The following is a 17,477-nucleotide window of genomic DNA, read 5'->3' on the forward strand; positions in this document are numbered from 1 at the left end:
TGACGGAAACACTCGAGTTATATTTTTTATTGTGTTCATGAATTAAAAAAACAATTAAAACAATTTTTAAGAGTTTCATTTTGCAGACCTGGGAATCGAAGAGGCTCCAAACAACCTATCTGGTTGATATCGTGGCTATTTTCTGAAGACGATGTCGCCATTTGCTCCTAATAAGCTGCGCAAAGAACATTTCAGAATTTCTATCTGTAAATTCATTTTCCATTTTTAGTGAAGATGTTAGATATTTTCAAGTTAATTCACAGACATGTCTGTTTGAACGGTAGCGGGCTTGTGACGTAAGGATGAAGCTGAGTCTTTTCAGTCACGAAGGCGGGCTTCGGAGCGCACGTGGCGTCAATACGCCCCTCATGACGTCATCAGAAGAAGACGGCCCCTGCCCAACGCGTCTGTAATTGATGACGTCGACAGCCGACCAACCAGTGAGTTTACTCCGGCGTGTTCTGCAGACGCCTGGGCTCCGCTGGCTGGAGATACAGTGTACTGCAGTGAAAAGCGTTTGTGATTTCTTTTAAAAATCATTTTCATTCTCGTTTTTACGAATGGCTCTGGTGCCGTATGATCATTCGTTGCTTCCCGGACTCAAGAAGCTACACGACTCATCCTCTGCATTTCAGTTTGCTGGTCGCCACATCAAGATTTCGCAGGATTGGGGAAAACTGGGAGTTGCAGCGGTTGTGTGGGATGCTGTAAGTTTAAAATGTTTAACGCTGGAAGAGAGCTACAAAGATTGGGGAGAGAAATTAAAATGTATTTTTAAAAATAGCAAGATGGATTTTTGCCTTGGTTTGGGAGATTCTATACCGTTGGTTTAAGTTTATTGGTTAACATGGAGAGCGCGATCTTGGTAGTGGCACGGGAGAGGGCGGCACTGCTATGATTTTACAACAATCAGCACTAACTAGTAATGTACAAATGTTTTATCATTGGCTATAAAGAAGTAATAATCATGATTGTTTAATGAACTTGATGTACTTAGGCATTCAATGAAAGGTATGGTGACTAAGGGTGTTGTGCCATAAAACACAAGTGTGGTACAATTGCAGAAAAAAATATGAAAACTGCTACTTCATCTGGCACTGCCTGAGCTGTCGAAAAGAAAACAATCTTGGAATTTATAAGTCACTTTGAAGCAAAGCTATACAGGTAGCACGTCATAGTGGGAGACCACGGGCCTTTAAACTGCTAAAGTTCAGACCCCACCAACTCATTTAACCTGCCTGTTCTCCATTTGGGTGGTGCAATTGGTACTTCTGCTGCCCCACTGATCCAATGTTCTGGGTTCAAATCCTGTGTCCAGTCATCTGTGTCATGTTTGCAGGTTGTCCTTACACAGGTTTTTCAGTCACTTCCCCGTAACGTGCAAGGGAGGGTCATTGGACAAGTCTAAATTGGCACAGTATTACCGAGTGTGGATTATGTCGTGCAACAAACTTGGATTTTATCCAGAGTGGGCTCCTGGGACAGATCTTGCCACTCATGACAATAAATTCCCATTAGGCTTGAAAATGAATGAATTTATCACAGCAGACTTGAATGTCAACTGCGTGACACTGGTGTTCCATTATATTCCTCATCAACTCTGAATACTGATGTTGTCTCTCAAATCTATTTTCCTCCACCCATTTCTTTCTACTCCTTTTCTGACTTTATCCCTTCCATCTTGATATTTTTAATTCTTTATTAATACTAAATTTATCATGTTTTTACTTTAGGCTGTTGTTCTCTGTACATACCTTGAACTAGGAGCAGTTGAACTGAAGGGCATGTCTGCAATAGAGCTGGGTGCAGGAACAGGACTTGTGGGGATTGTAGCCACACTATTAGGTGAGTTTGGATTTAATATCATGGTGGTTTAATGTTACAGCACAAGTGCAGAAAAATGCTGTGTTCCATTTGAAGTTGGAATTTCTGAGGTCAAATTTGGATTTCCAAATAGGAAACTCGGGGCAGATCTATCAAGAGTGAGTTTGACTGAATTCAAACCCCGCTCAGTTTAGATGGCCAGCCAGCTCTAGGGAGAGTCCTGGTGGTTTCGAACTTCTTCCACTTACGGATGATGGAGGCCACTGTGCTCATTGGGACCTTCAAAGCAGCAGATATTTTTCTGTAACCTTCCCCAGATTTGTGCCTTGAGACAATCCAGTCTTTGAGATCTACAGACAATTTCTTTGACTTCATGCTTGGTTTGTGCTCTGACATGAACTGTCAACTGTGGGACCTTCTATAGACAGGTGTGTGCCTTTCAAATCATGTCACGTCAACTGAATTGACCACAGGTGGACTCCAATTAAGCTGCAGAAACATCTCAAGGATGATCAGGGGAAACAGGATGCACCTGAGCTCAGTTTGGAGCTTCATGGCAAAGGCTATGAATACTTATGTACATGGGATTTCTCAATTTTTTTTATTTTTAATAAATTTGCAAAAATCTCAAGTAAACTTTTTTCACGTTGTCATTATGGGGTGTTGTGTGTAGAATTATGAGGAAAAAAATGAATTTAATCTATTTTGGAATAAGGCTGTAACATAACAAAATGTGGAAAGAGTGATGTGCTGTGAATACTTTCCGGATGCACTGTATAAGTCGGTTCTTGAAACGCGAAAAATCTTATCATAAAAATCAGACCCCGACTTACACGCCCGTTCAAAAATGCGACACATTTTTTTTTCTTTCATCTTCTTGCCTCCTCCAGTCTCACATCAGTTTACCAAAATTTTGTTGCATCTGCGCAGTTACCAATTTCTTTCGCCACTTCACTTCGACTTTTAATTTAAAACCAGCTTCATATTTTCTTCTGATCGAATGCTCCTTAGTAGATAAGAGATGCTCTTACGATAAAGGTGTATGAGGGTGTGAGATACAAAAAACACAAATCAGTGCAAACTTTGCTTCAAAATAGTTTGGGTATTAATTACCGTGTGGTCACGTAGACACCAGAGAGAGAGAGAGAGAGAGGTCAGGAGCACACACTGATACAGCGCATTGCCGCACCCACATAAAAAAAAAGGCTGTGTGCTCCGTGGTTACTCTCTCAGGTGGGCGTTAACATATCATAAAATCTTAGACCACGGCTGTCGAACTCCAGTCCTGGAGGGCCGCAGTGGCTGCAGGATTTCATTCTAACCATCTAACCTTAAGAGATTGGTTGAAGTTTGAAATCCCAGTTTAGCTGGTCATCTGTTGGCTCGTTTCACATCTCATTTCTGTTTGGCTGCCATTTAATGAAGAAAGAAATCAATTTAAAGGACTGAATCCTCCAAAACAAAGCTATTAAAATTAAGGAATGAATTAGCAGTGAAAACTGCTCGCTGATTAGGAAAAGGGTTAAAATGAAAACCTGCAGCCACTGTGGCCCTCCAGGCCCGGAGTTCGACAACCCTGTCTTAGACCAATAGTGCGAGTTTTCTGCATTCGACTTATACGACCGACATTATAAAATATGATAAAATCAAGTCCGGACTTACCTGTGAGTATCTGTCTCCTGCTTTCTGGTCAGTCCCACCGTCTCCAACCCATACAACATAGCTGGTCTCACTACCGTCCTGTAGACCTTCCCTTTCACTGTTGCTGATACCCGTCTGTCACAAATCACTCCTGACACTCTTCTTCACCCACTCCACACTGCCTGCACTCTCTTCTTCACTTCTCTTCCACAATCCTTGTTACTCTGTACTGTTGATCCCAAGTATTTAAACTCATCCACCTTCGCCAACTCTACTCCCTCATCCTCACCATCCCAGTGACCTCCTTCTCATTTACACACATGTATTCTGTCTTGGTGGTCCTACTGACCTTCATTCCTCTCCTCTCATATCTCCACCTCTCCTGGGTCTCCTCAACCTGCTCCCAACCCTCACTACAGATCACAATGTCATCAGCAAACATCACAGTCCACAGGGACTCCTGTCTAATCTCGTCTGTCAGCCTGTCCATCACCATTGCAAATAAGAAAGGGCTCAGAGCCGATCCCTGATGTAATCGCACCTCCGTCACTCCTACCGCAGACCTCACCACAGTCACACTTCCCTCGTTCACATCCTGTACAACTCTTACATACTCCTCTGCCACTCCCGACTTCCTCATACAACACCACAGCTCCTCTCAGTCACCCTGTCATTTGCTTTCTCCAGGTCCACAAAGACACAATGCAACTCCTCCTGGCCTTCTCTAAACTTCTCCATCAACATCCTCAGAGCAAACATCGCATCTGTGGTGCTCTTTCTTGGCATGAAACCATCCTGCTGCTCGCCAATCATCACCTCACTTCTTAACCGAGCTTCCACTACTTTTTCCCATACCTTCATGCTGTAGCTCATCAATTTTATCCCCCTATATTTACTACAGTCCAGCACATCCCCCTTATTCTTAAATATCAGCACCAGTACTACTTCTCCACACTTTAGGCATCCTCACACTTTCCATTAAACAGTCTGGTTAGAAACTCCACTGCCATCTCCTAGACACCTCCATGTTTCCACAGGTATGTCATCTGGACCAACGGCCTTTCCATTCTTCATCCTCTTCATCATTGTCCTTACTTCCTCCTTGCTTACCCGTTGCCCTTCCTGATTCACTATCTCTTTCCACATCATCCAAGCTGTTCTCTCTCTCTCGTGTTCTTCATTCATCAGCCTCTCAAAGTACTCTTTCCATCTGCTCAACACACTCTCCTCACTTGTGACTATGTTTCCATCTTTATCCTTTATCACCCCAACCTGCTGCTCATCTTTCCCAGTTCGGTCCCTCTCTGTAGCCCACTGGTCCTTTTCTCCCTCCTTAGTGTCCAACCTCTCATACAACTCATCATACTCCTTTTCTTTAGCCTTCATCACCCCTCTCTTCACCTTGTGCCTTATCTCCTTGTAATCCTGTCTACTTTCTGCATCTCCCTGACTGTCCCACTTCTTTTTTGCCATCCTCTGTATACTCTCCTGTATTTCCTCATTCCAACACCAGGTTTCCTTTTCCTCCTTCCTCTTTCCAGAGGTCACGCCAAGCACCTTTCTTGCTGTCACCCTTACTACATTTTCCAGCTGTCTGGTGACTCTTCACTGCCACCCAGTGCCTGTCTCACCTCCTCCCTAAAACTCAACCTTGCAGTCTTCCTTTTTCAACTTCCACCATTTGATCATTGGCTCTGCCCTCACTCGCTTCCTCTTCTCGATCTCCAACATCATCCTATAGACCATCCTATGCTGCTTAACTACACTTTCCCCTGCCACCACTTTGCAGTCTTCAATCTCCTTCAGATTGACTCTTCTGCATAGGATGTCATCTACCTGTGTTCATCTTCCTCCACTCTTATACGTCACCCTATGTTCCTCCCTCTTCTTAAAATACGCAGTCACCAGAGCCATGTCCATCCTTTTGGCAAAATCCACTATCCTCTGACCTTCTTCATTCCTCTCTTTGACACCATACCTACCCATCATCTCCTCTGTTCCCTTCACCAACATGCCCAGTGAAATCTGCTCCAATCACCACTTTCTGTCCCTTGGGTACACTGTCCATCATTTCATCCAACTCACTCCAAAAATCTTCTCTCACACCCATTGCACACCCAACCTGCAGAGCATATGCACTAACAACAGTCATCATCACACCTTCATAATCATCACTCTGTCTGACTCTCTTTTCACCTCCTAACACTCTTGACAAGCTGATCCTTCAGAATAACTCCTACCCCATTTCTCCTCCCATCCACACCATGATAGAACAATTTGAATCCTCCTCCAATCCACCTGGCCTTACTTCCCTCTTTCACACACGATATATCAACCTTCCTTCTCTCCATCATATCTGCTAACTCTCTCCCCTTACCAGTCATACTGCCGACATTCAAAGTTCCTACCCTCAGTTCCACTCTCTTTACTTTCCTCCTCTCCTCCTGCCTGCGGACATGTCTCCCCCCTCTTCTTCGGCCAACAGTAGCCCAATTTCCGCCAGCACCCTGTTGGCTAATAATACTGAAGGCGGTCGTTGTTAACCTGGGGCTCGACCGATCCAGTATGGAAATTTGTATTGTTGTCCGCACATTGATTTGGCAAAATTTGACACCGGATGCCCTTCCTGACGTAACCCTCCCTATTTATCCGGGCTTGGGACCGGTGCGAAGAAACACACTGGTTTGTGCGTCCCCTACTCCAGACATGGCTCATGAGTACAATATACAGTCTACAGTCTTTGCAATGCAACCTAACATTTCATTTGACATTTTCATTGGTTCTGTACATTGCGTAGGTGACGAGTTTTGCATCAGTCTAAACCCCTAAATTTATTTCAGACATTGCTTCCTGTATAAGACAGCACTCCTCCCCCCCCATCTTATATTTTTAAATAATATTCCTTTTGCATATATTTAGCATTTTTCAACCGTGCTACACTCACAGACCACTGACCCATTGACTCCACAGTCTGGTTTCTGAGCCATGAACTTTGCCCGATTTTACTCTTTTTAAATTCTGATCCCACAGAATCAACATTATCTGCAGATACTAATAAAGAAAGACTTGCTAGGTGCGTGTGCCATGGTGAAATGTATCACTTCAAATCCAATAAAATTCCTGTCTAATTTGACTGAAACCAAATATGGGATTTTTCAGTTAACAAAGTAAAGGCTGTGTATGTGTGTTTGTGTATAAGCAGATGACACGTTGCTAATGCTAGTTTTACTTTAATCTTATGCATCATCAGCTCAGCTGGTTGTAATGCCGATTTTAATTTCTCCTCCAGGTGCCAATGTTACCATCACCGACAGAAAATCAGCGCTAGAATTTTTGCAAACAAATGTCAAAGCTAATCTTCCACCAGATGTACAAATGAAGGCTAGAATTGCTGAACTGACTTGGGGGGAAAACCTGGAATGTTTTGAAAGGGGCAGCTATGATCTTATTTTAGGAGCTGATATTGTTTATCTTGAAGAAACCTTCCAAGATTTGCTGAACACACTGGACTACTTAAGTTCCGAGAAGACAACGATACTGCTTTCTTGTAGGATTCGATATGAGCGAGACAGCGTATTCCTGAAGATGATGGAGCAAACCTTTATGGTAAGAGAGGTCCACTATGATCCTGAACGGGACATTCACATATACAAGGCCCAAAAACACCAAACTAATCGGGACTTGTGAAAAGTACCTGTGACCCCATATTTGGATAACGTGACTTTCAAAAATGGTTGGCATTTTGCAGAATGTCTTCTGGCTCATGTATCACAGACAACTGAAATGCATTATGTGACTTTTTTGGATCTGTAAACCCCTGTGTGTTTCTCTTCACTTAGTTTTTAATTAAATACAAAAGCCAAGACTTACAGCTAACCAAATGATGGAAACTATCCCCACATTTTAAAAATCTGCAATAATATACATTTGTGATGAAATTAATTTCTTTAGCATCTAAACTACTTCAGAACTGGAACAAGGTACCGGTACCGAAAATAAAGGCCAAAGTTGACTGAATGTATGTCGAGTGTGCCAAATTGATTTAAAGTGAATGCAATCTGGATTAACGTGAAAGGCTTTAGCAGGTCTCATGCAGGGTAAGTGTCTGTACATCTTTATGTCCATCCAGTTGCCATGTCTCTGTCACTCCAACAGATGGCACCTCACAAACATTTAACACTCTTTATACAAATCCCCTGTGGTGGGCAGGTGCCCTGTCCGGGGATTTGTTCCTACATTGCGCCCTGTGTTGGCTGGGATTGGCTCCAGCAGACCCCCGTGACCCTGTAGTTAGGATTTAGCAGGTTGGATAATGGATGGATGGATATATGAATCCCATACATATATATATATATATATATATATATATATATATATATATATATATATATACATACAAATGACATATAACAGAGATACAGTATGCATTGCATGTTGTACTGCTAACGCTCACACTAAGGTCTACATTAATTACTTTGATTTCAATCTGTCTTAGTTGGGTAGCACAGCTAGTGTTTAGTAAGAAAATGCATAGCGTTTGTCATTCTAACAGATGGCATATCACAATCATTAACACTGCTTTTACAAATCCTGTACCAAATGGCATATAACAGATGCATATGTATTTCATTACTACAAATTGTTGTGATGTGCCACCTGTTGGAATAATAAATGCAATCCATTTTATTACAACATAGATAGATAGATAGATCCATCCATCCATTCATCCTCTTCCACTTATCCGAGGTCGGGTCGCGGGGGCAGCAGCTTAATCAGAGAGGCCCAGACTTCCTCTCCCGGCCACTTCTTCCAGCTCTTCGGGAGAATCCCAAAGGCGTTCCCAGGCCAGCCGGGAGACACAGTCCCTCCAGCGTGTCCTGGGTCTTCCTTGGGGCCTCCTCCCGGTTGGACGTGCCCGGAACACCTCACCAGGGAGGCGTCCAGGAGGCATCCTGATCAGATGCCGAGCCACCTCATCTGACTCCTCTCGATGCGGAGGAGCAGCGGCTCTACTCTGAGCCCCTCCCGGATGACTGAGCTTCTCACCCTATCTTTAAGGGAAAGCCCAGACACCCTGCGGAGGAAACTCATTTCAGCCTTGTATTCGCGATCTCGCTCTTTTCGGTCACTACCCATAGCTCATGACCATAGGTGAGGGTAGGAGCGTAGATCGACTGGTAAATTGAGAGCTCTGCCTTACGGCTCAGCTCCTTTTTCACCACGACAGACCGATGCAGAGCCGCATCACCGCGGATGCCGCACCAATCCGCCTGTCGATCTCACGCTCCATTCTTCCCTCACTCGTGAACAAGACCCCGAGATACTTGAACTCCTCCACTTGGGGCAGGATCTCTCCCCCAACCCTGAGAGGGCACTCCACCCTTTTCCGGCTGAGGACCATGCTCTCGGATTTGGAGGTGCTGATTCTCATCCCAGCCGCTTCACACTCAGCTGCGAACCGATCCAGAGAGAGCTGAAGATCACGGCCTGATGAAGCAAACAGGACAACATCATCTGCAAAAGCAGTGACCCAATCCTGAGTCCACCAAACCGACCCCTTCAACACCCTGGCTGCGCTTAGAAATTCTGTCCATAAAAGTTATGAACAGAATGGTGACAAAGGGCAGCCCTGGCGGAGTCCAACTCTCACTGGAAGCGGGCTCGACTTACTGCCGCAATGCGGACCAAGCTCTGACACGGTTGTACAGAGACCGAACAGCTCTTATCAGGGGTCCGGTACCCCATACTCCCGAGCACCCCCACAGGATTCCCGAGGGACACGGTCGAATGCCTTTTCCAAGTCCACAAAACACATGTAGACCGGTCGGGCAAACTCCCATGCACCCTCCAGGACTCTGCTAAGGGTGAAGAGCTGGTCCACTGTTCAGCGACCAGGACTAAAACCACACTGTTCCTCCTGAATCCGAGGTTCACTATCCGGCGGACCCTCCTCTCCAGAACCCCGAATAGACTTTTCCAGGGAGGCTGAGGAGTGTGATCCCTCTATAGTTGGAACACACCCTCCGGTCCCCTTTTAAAGAGGGGACCACCACCCCGGTCTGCCAATCCAGAGGCACTGTCCCGATGTCCATGCGATGTTGCAGAGACGTGTCAACCAAGACAGTCCTACAACATCCAGAGCCTTAAGGAACTCCGGCGATCTCATCCACCCCGGGCCCTGCCACCAAGGAGTTTTTTGACCACCTCGGTGACTTCAGTCCCAGAGATGGGAGAGCCCACCTCAGAGTCCCCAGGCTCTGCTTCCTCATTGGAAGGCATGTTAGTGGGATTGAGGAGGTCTTCGAAGTACTCCTCCCACCGACCACAACGTCGAGTCGAGGTCAGCAGCGCACCATTCCCACTATATACGGTGTTGACACTGCACTGCTTCCCCCTCCTGAGACGCCGGACGGTGGACCAGACTCTCCTCGAAGCCGTCCAAAGTCGCTCTCCATGGCCTCTCAAACTCCTCCCATGCCCGAGTTTTTGCCTCAGCAACAACCGAAGCCGCGTTCCGCTTGGCCTGCCGGTACCTATCAGCTGCCTCCAGAGACCCACAGGACAAAAAGTCCTATAGGACTCCTTCTTCAGCTTGACGGCATCCCTCACGCGTGTCCACCAACGGGTTCGGGATTGCCGCCACGACAGGCACCGACCACCTTGCGGCCACAGCTCCGGTCAGCCGCCTCAACAATAGAGGCACGGAACATGGCCCATTCGACTCAATGTCCCCACCTCCCTCGGGGCGTGGTTGAAGTTCTGCCGGAGGTGGGAGTTGAAGCTACTTCTGACAGGGGACTCTGCCAGCCGTTCCCAGCAGACCCTCACAACACGCTTGGGCCTACCAGGTCTGACCGGCATCTTCCCCCACCATCGAAGCCAACTCACCACCAGGTGGTGATCAGTTGACAGCTCCGCCCCTCTCTTCACCCGAGTGTCCAAGACATATGGCCGCAAGTCCGGCGACACGACCACAAAGTCGATCATCGACCTGAGGCCTAGGGTGTCCTGGTGCCAAGTGCACATATGAACACCCTTATGCTTGAACATGGTGTTCGTTATGGACAATCCATGACGAGCACAGAAGTCCAATAACAAAACACCGCTCGGGTTCAGATCGGGGGGGCCATTCCTCCCAATCACGCCCTTCCAGGTCTCACTGTCATTGCCCACGTGAGCATTGAAGTCTCCCAGCAAAACGAGGGAATCCCCAGAAGGTATGCCCTCTAGCAACCCCTCCAGAGACTCCAAAAAGGGTGGATACTCCAAACTGCTGTTCGCGATACGCACAAACAACAGTCAGGACCCTTCCCCACCCGGCGGAGGGAGGCCACCCTCTCGTCCACCGGGTAAACCCCAATGCACAGGCTCCAAGTCGGGGGGCAATAAGTATGCCCACACCTGCTCGGCCTCTCACCGGGGCAACTCCAGAGTGGTAGAGAGTCCAGCCCCTCTCAAGGAGATTGGTTCCAGAGTCCAAGCTGTGCGTCGAGGTGAGTCCGACTATATCTAGCCGGAACCTCTCGACCTCGCGCACTAGCTCAGGCTCATTCCACGTCCCAAGAGCCAGTTTCTGTAGCCAGGGATCAGACCGCCAAGGTCCCCGCCTTCGGCCACCACCCAACTCACACTGCACCTGACCTCCTTGGCCCCTCCCATAGGTGGTGAGCCCATGGGAAGGAGGACCCACGTTACCTCTTCGGGCTGTGCCTGGCCACCAGGCGCTCGCCATCGAGCCCCACCTCCAGAGGGGGGGCCCCGGTGACCCGCGTCTGGGCAAGGGAAAACGTTGTCCACAGTTTTTATTCTTCATTGGAGGTGTTGAACCGTTCTTTGTCTCATCCCTCACCAAGGACCAGTTTGCCTTGGGTGGCCCTACCAGGGACATAAAGCCCCGGAAAACATAGCTCCTAGGATCATTGGGACACGCAAACCCCTCCACCACGATAAGGTGACGGTTCAAGGAAGGGAGATAGATAGATAGATACTTTATTAATCCCAAGGGGAAATTCACAAACTCCAGCAGCAGCATACTGATAAAGAACAATATTAAATTAAAGAGTGATAACAATGAAGGTATAACAGACAATAACTTTGTATAATGTTAACGTTTACCCCCCCGAGTCACATAGTGTGGGGTCTCCTCAGTCTGTCAGTGGAGCAGGACGGTGACCGCAGTCTGTCGCTGAAGCTGCTCCTCTGTCTGGAGATGATCCTGTTCAGTGGATTCTCCATGATTGGCAGGAGTCTGCTCAGCGCCCGTCGCTCTGCCACGGATGTCAAACTGTCCAGCGTCTTATTGCAGATGTTAAGATGTTGACATGCGTTACAAAATACATTCCAATAGATTCTGCACTGCAAACATCAAAACTGAACTAAAACTTTTGATACTGTATGCCTTGAGCAAAAGCTCAGATGAAATTCATCGGCAAATGGTAGAGGTGAGTCACTGTACAGTATCCCACACACTGCGAGCTCCACTCTCCAGCTGTTGTAATAAGTGTGTAAGTTTAATATGTCACTGTGCTCTGTGCAAATATACAGTATCTTATAAATCTGCCTGTTTCCACTCATATGTACAGTTGACACAAAGTCAGATTTAGCACAGGGGTTCACCATATGAGAACTGCTAGGCAAGTATTAGAAGACAGACAACTGGAAAACGGGCAGTCAGACCAAGGACCATTGTATTCTGTTTTTGTCTGTCAAAGTCAGCATGAAACCGTATCCTCTTTTGCTTTGTTTGGAATGTCAATATTCACCTAAGTGGGTTTCTGCACGTGAAGAGCGAGCCTTGGAACATCGCCCGGCACACCTTTGATGGGAGACAACGTTATCCGATCCTGAAAATCCTTCCAGTGCAGCGACGAAAATGGCAGACTCTACACATCGGGCCCCCACTCCCTAAGGTCTTCCTTCGACTGTTATTCAGCGTAAGCCGTCATTAAACAAAGCTGTTATTTCTCCTGTGCGATTTCTTAACTGCCGTATCACTAAGGGACGGATATCACCTTTTTATATTATATCTATATAGATTCAGGTTATGTAACGCCACAATTACAAAAGAACTCATTCCAACAAGGGAGCTAACGCTGGATACAGTCCTCATGACACTTTCCTTGGGTGCTGCCGGACCATCCACTGCACAGCGCAGATCTTGTTTCAAACCTCCATTTTTCAGTACTTTAAGAAAAACACTGGCATTGGAAACAATCTGTACAGCAGCGATTTCTCAAACTGTGGGGCTGAAGCTGTACAAGGGGGGCGTCGAATAAATGAACAAGACATCAAAATACATTTTTTACATTTTTATTTCAAATTTAAATTTGCAAGCATATAATAATAACAAATACATTAAAATTAAAATTAAACATTTCTAAGGCATCGATCTAATGACTAATATGTGCCTGCTTTAAAGCACACCGCCTGTCCAGGTGTGGTTTGATATTCGAGATATTCGACACTTTCGGAGCTCCTTTTCTATTTGAAGTTTGTTTCTCTGACGAGCGCCGCCGCTGCTGCTTTTATAGTCGCGTATTTTCAGTCCAGAAAGTTCGAGACGTATCGGTATCTGTCGCGAACATTCAGGTAACAGTAGATCAGGTGATAATGCGCCACGACGGCACCACATTAGCCAATATCGCCAAATTGAGTTAAATAATCTACTGCGTATTGGGTTATTTTCATGATACAACTAACAGTGGTATAATATTAGGCGGACGAAAATACGTTCATCTCACACAGATTGACTTCATCGGTGTCCTTGTGTACAAGATTTTTAAAAATGAAAACATATTTAATCGTTTCTTTACAAAAAAAATAACTAAATAAGAATAAATAATTTATTCTTTGTTTTTGGGATTAGAATTACTACCAAAACCACACAAGGCATTTTAACAGTTATTAAAGCACTTTGAAAAAATAAATTGCAAATATTTCATTGAAGTTAGCCGAACACATGCAAATCTTATGGAAGTAAAAATGATAGGATACCGCGACACGGCACGAGTATCATACCTGTGTTAGTTGTATCAGGGGTTATTCTCATCTATTTTATATTATGCAGGGGGCACAGAATTATTCCAGGTAGAAATGGGGGGGCGCGAAATGCGAAAGTTTGAGACCCGCTGCTGTAAAGGATGGTGATGTACAGAATCTTCCTTGACACCGATTTCTTTGGAGTGTCAAGTCGACCAAATGCCTGGACAACTATGGCAATTGCATGGGAAGGCAAGTACTTGACTAAATAGTAATACATTTGACTTTATTTATATACAGTAGCGCAGCTCCCATTTTCAAAGTCTTCAAATAAAACAGGAGTAAGGTCCTTAAACAAAGAAATATCAAAAGAAGCTTGGGTCCAGACGGAATACGTCACCGTCGGCCACTCCACCCTTGAAATGCCCCTCGATTTACAGCAAGTGCCCAGCCAATGCAAACAGGTAACTGTTACTCCAATGGTAAAAACTGCACACCCCAATACATTAAGTGACTTTAGAGCAGAGACATTAATTCACTTTTCAAAGGATTTCATGCCACGAGAAGTTAAGGGAGAGCTACTTGACAAAACTGAGGTTCTTCTGGACCATACCGAGCAAAGAGGGGTGTGCAGGACGCCACAGCAACACTTGAATGTATTGTAAGACCAATTGGAAAAACCAATGCAAGATTGAGGTTTGTAGATTTTTTCATCAGCTTTTAACACAATCCAGACCCACCATTTTAGTTGAGAAAATGTTGGATCAATTCAGTTTGGACCCTTAACTTGGTGGGGTGGATTGTGGACTTTTTAACAAACAGAACACAAAGAGTGAATGCCAATGGCTGTCCCTCTGATACCCTAACAGTTGTATCTGTGGGCTCTCCGCAAGGTTGTCGTTTATCCAGTACACAAATGACTGCAGGGGTTCACACAAGGATAGACACATCCTGAAATTTACAGACAACTCTGTCAGTGTATGTCTTCTACGAGATAAGGAAGACGGCCATATGGACCTACTGGCAATGGCTTTGTACAATGGTGTGATCACTCTAATTTACAACTTAATATTTCTAAGACAAAAGATATGGTTTTAGATTTCAGGTGCTCCCTACCATCCACTGTCTCAACTTTAATTAAAGGGAAGGCAGTAAAGATGGGAGAGGAATACAAATATCTGGGAACAATCACTGATAACAAACTAAACTTTGATCTTAACAAGGCACAAATCTGTAAAAAAAAAAGGGCAGTCACGACTTTTCTTTCTTAGGAAACTCATCTGTTTTACAGTGGACAAAACCATGATGACACCTTTTTAGAAGTCCTTTATTGAATCCATTATTACATTTGATTTTATCTGTTGGTTTGGCAACCTCAACAATAAGAATATAAACCATCTTAACAACGATATAAAAACCTGCAGTAGAATTATTGGTTCACAGCAGACGTCTATCACTGACATGTATTGGAAACGGGTTAGAAAGAAAGCCAACTCACTTCTGCCAGACAGTCGCCATTCTCTTTGCTCGGAATTCCAGCAGTTGACATCAGGCTGCAGATTTTGGTTTCCAAAGGTAAAGAGCAACAGGGTTAAGAACTCTTTTATTCCTAGAGCTATACACATTTTAATTCTGTCACTTGTAGGGATGCTGCTAAATGTTAAAGTCTGTGTTATTACTTTGTGCACTGTTGAAAGGAATGATTCTTCACTTTTATTGATCTCAAGTGTGTGTTTGTATGAAATAACATTGGTCATCAAAGGCTGTGTCTTTGTTTATCTGTTGAATCTCTGGAACAACGTCTTCTGTTTTTACACTTTCCTGCTGCAAACAAATTTCCCTCTGGGATAATAAAGTCTACCTAAACCTATAAATGTACAGTGTGTGTGTGTGTGCGTGCGTACAAGGCTTTGTGGTTTATGATTATGCTGTGTAACTACATATTGTGTCTGTACACCCCCCTCACTATAGATAGATAGGAAAGGCACTATATGATTGATTGATAGAGTGAGGGGCGCTATATAATACATAGATATAGATAGATGTGAAAGGCACTATATGATAGATAGATAGATAGAGAGATATGAAAGGCACTATATGATAAATAGATAGATAGATAGATGTTAAAGGTGCTATATGATAGACAGATAATGTGAAAGGCACTATATAACAGATAGATTTGAAAGAGACTATATGATAGATAGAGAGATATGAAAGGCACTATATGATAAATAGATAGATAGATAGATGTTAAAGGCGCTATATGATAGATAGATAGGAAAGGCACTATATGATAGATTTGAAAGAGACTATATGATAGATAGATAAATGTGAAAGGCACTATATGATAGATTGATAGATGTGAAAGGCACAATATAACAGGTAGATAGACAGATGTCAAAGGTACTATATAATAGACAGATAGATAGATATAATACGAGATGTGGCAGAAAAGTAATGAGACTGATTTTTTATTTAGCAAAGTTTTTCTTTTTTTCAAACATCAATGTTATCCCCTTCAAAGTAGTTCCCTTGGGCAGCGACACACCGATGGAGACGTTGTTCCCACTGTTGGTAGCAGCGCTGGAAGTCTTCAACCGGTATGGTCTTCAGCATGTCCGTTACACTCTTCTGGATGTTTTCTAAAGTCCCGAAGTGACGTCCTTTGAGGACATTTTTCAGTTTAGAAAAAAGGAAAAAGTCACACGGACTGAGGTCAGGTGAATAAGAGGGCTGAGGAACCACAGGAATGCGTTTTTTCGATTGTCCTTCTGCTCAATTGTGAGGTTTTTTGGCACCATTTTGGCACAGACCTTTCGCATGTGCAAATGTTCAGTCAAAGTTTAATTTAATTTTTCACTCAACATTCTTAATGTTAAACGACGGTCTGATCTCACAAGAGTGTTCACACGTCCGATGTTTTCATTGGTTTTCGTAGTTGAAGGCCTCCCTGAAAAACTTGAGCTCGGGATCAAGAATGTTCCCCATAGGCCTGTTTTAACTTTTCAAACGTCACACTTGCCGTTTAATGGCACAACGTTGCTCCAAATTCCGCTGTTCCATTTTGCGTGACGCACAACCAAAAACACAACTTCGCTAATAGCAGTCACAAAAATCACGTAGTTAACGTGAAACTCGCACTGGGCTATGGGAGGGTACTGATACACGGGCTCTATCAAGGACAACAGCGCAGCGTTGCCAGGTCGCTTGCAGTGTTGCCAGTCTCATTACTTTTATGCCACACCTCGTATGCCAAATGAAACTTTAATTTTAATTGCTCAGACTTACTTTAGGCTGCAGAATGCGGTTCCACATGGAGTGGCCATCAATTGTTGTTTTGCGCTGCAGCTGCACAGGACAGACTTGGTCATCGGCCTCATCCAGTGAGTGGATGAATGAATGCTGCAGTGGAAGTCCAGGCTGGTAGGCTCTGGTGTAGAAAAGAATCACATCATCTGCACAGAATGCCAGTCCACAGGATGTAAATTTAAATGGCCTGCTTGTTTGTAACTCAACTGTGGGAGAAAAGAAACAGGTGAACACAGACAGACTGCACATGATAAACGCTCAATACATCCCAAGTTAGCTAATTAACATTTACTTATTTGGCTGCCTCCTTTATCCACAGCGACTTACAACATCTATGATGTAACTGGTGACATTTCTCTTGGTTTTCCAATTGGAGCCCAGGCAGGTGAAGTGACTTGCTCAGGGGGTTTGAAGTCCAAAACCTTAACCACCACACCACAGTGCCTGCCTGCCTGCCCACTAACTGGATATGAAGAGTAGAAGAGCAGCCAGGCTAAAATCAGCGAACAAATTGTGCAAAATTGAAACTGCATTGCGGTAGGGCGGAAAAAAAAAAGGGGGAGAAAAAAAGAACACGATATAAAAAAAAAAAATTCTCAAAGGATTCATTCTGTAGTTTTGTAGATTTTTTTAAGGTTTTTATTATAAAACAAATCCTCTAAACACAGAATAGAAATTCAGCGTAATGCTATCAGAAACTTTGAGTTTCGTTGATATATTTGATC

The 17,477-nt window shown here is 44.5% G+C and overlaps 2 protein-coding genes across 2 annotated transcripts in view; one reads left to right on the plus strand and one right to left on the minus strand.

The window, feature by feature from the left end:
• Window positions 1–420: 420 nt before the first annotated feature.
• Window positions 421–7,482, plus strand: mettl21a (methyltransferase like 21A). Its single transcript, XM_039755311.1, has 3 exons — window positions 421–707; window positions 1,734–1,845; window positions 6,755–7,482. The coding sequence occupies exons 1-3, from the start codon at window positions 561–563 to the stop codon at window positions 7,150–7,152; spliced, it is 657 nt and encodes a 218-aa protein (XP_039611245.1). The 5' UTR covers window positions 421–560; the 3' UTR covers window positions 7,153–7,482.
• Window positions 7,483–13,502: 6,020 nt separating this feature from the next.
• The window catches only part of creb1b (cAMP responsive element binding protein 1b), a 59,366-nt gene continuing 55,391 nt past the window's right edge, over window positions 13,503–17,477 (minus strand). The window contains exons 9-10 of the transcript XR_005634013.1: window positions 16,732–16,958; window positions 13,503–14,996 (exon numbers count right to left, since the gene is read on the minus strand). The gene's annotated coding sequence lies outside the window, so the exon portion shown is untranslated. The remainder of the gene's footprint in view (window positions 14,997–16,731; window positions 16,959–17,477) is intronic.

This window comes from Polypterus senegalus, chromosome 6 (assembly GCF_016835505.1).
Source record: "Polypterus senegalus isolate Bchr_013 chromosome 6, ASM1683550v1, whole genome shotgun sequence".
Taxonomy (NCBI): domain Eukaryota; kingdom Metazoa; phylum Chordata; class Cladistia; order Polypteriformes; family Polypteridae; genus Polypterus; species Polypterus senegalus.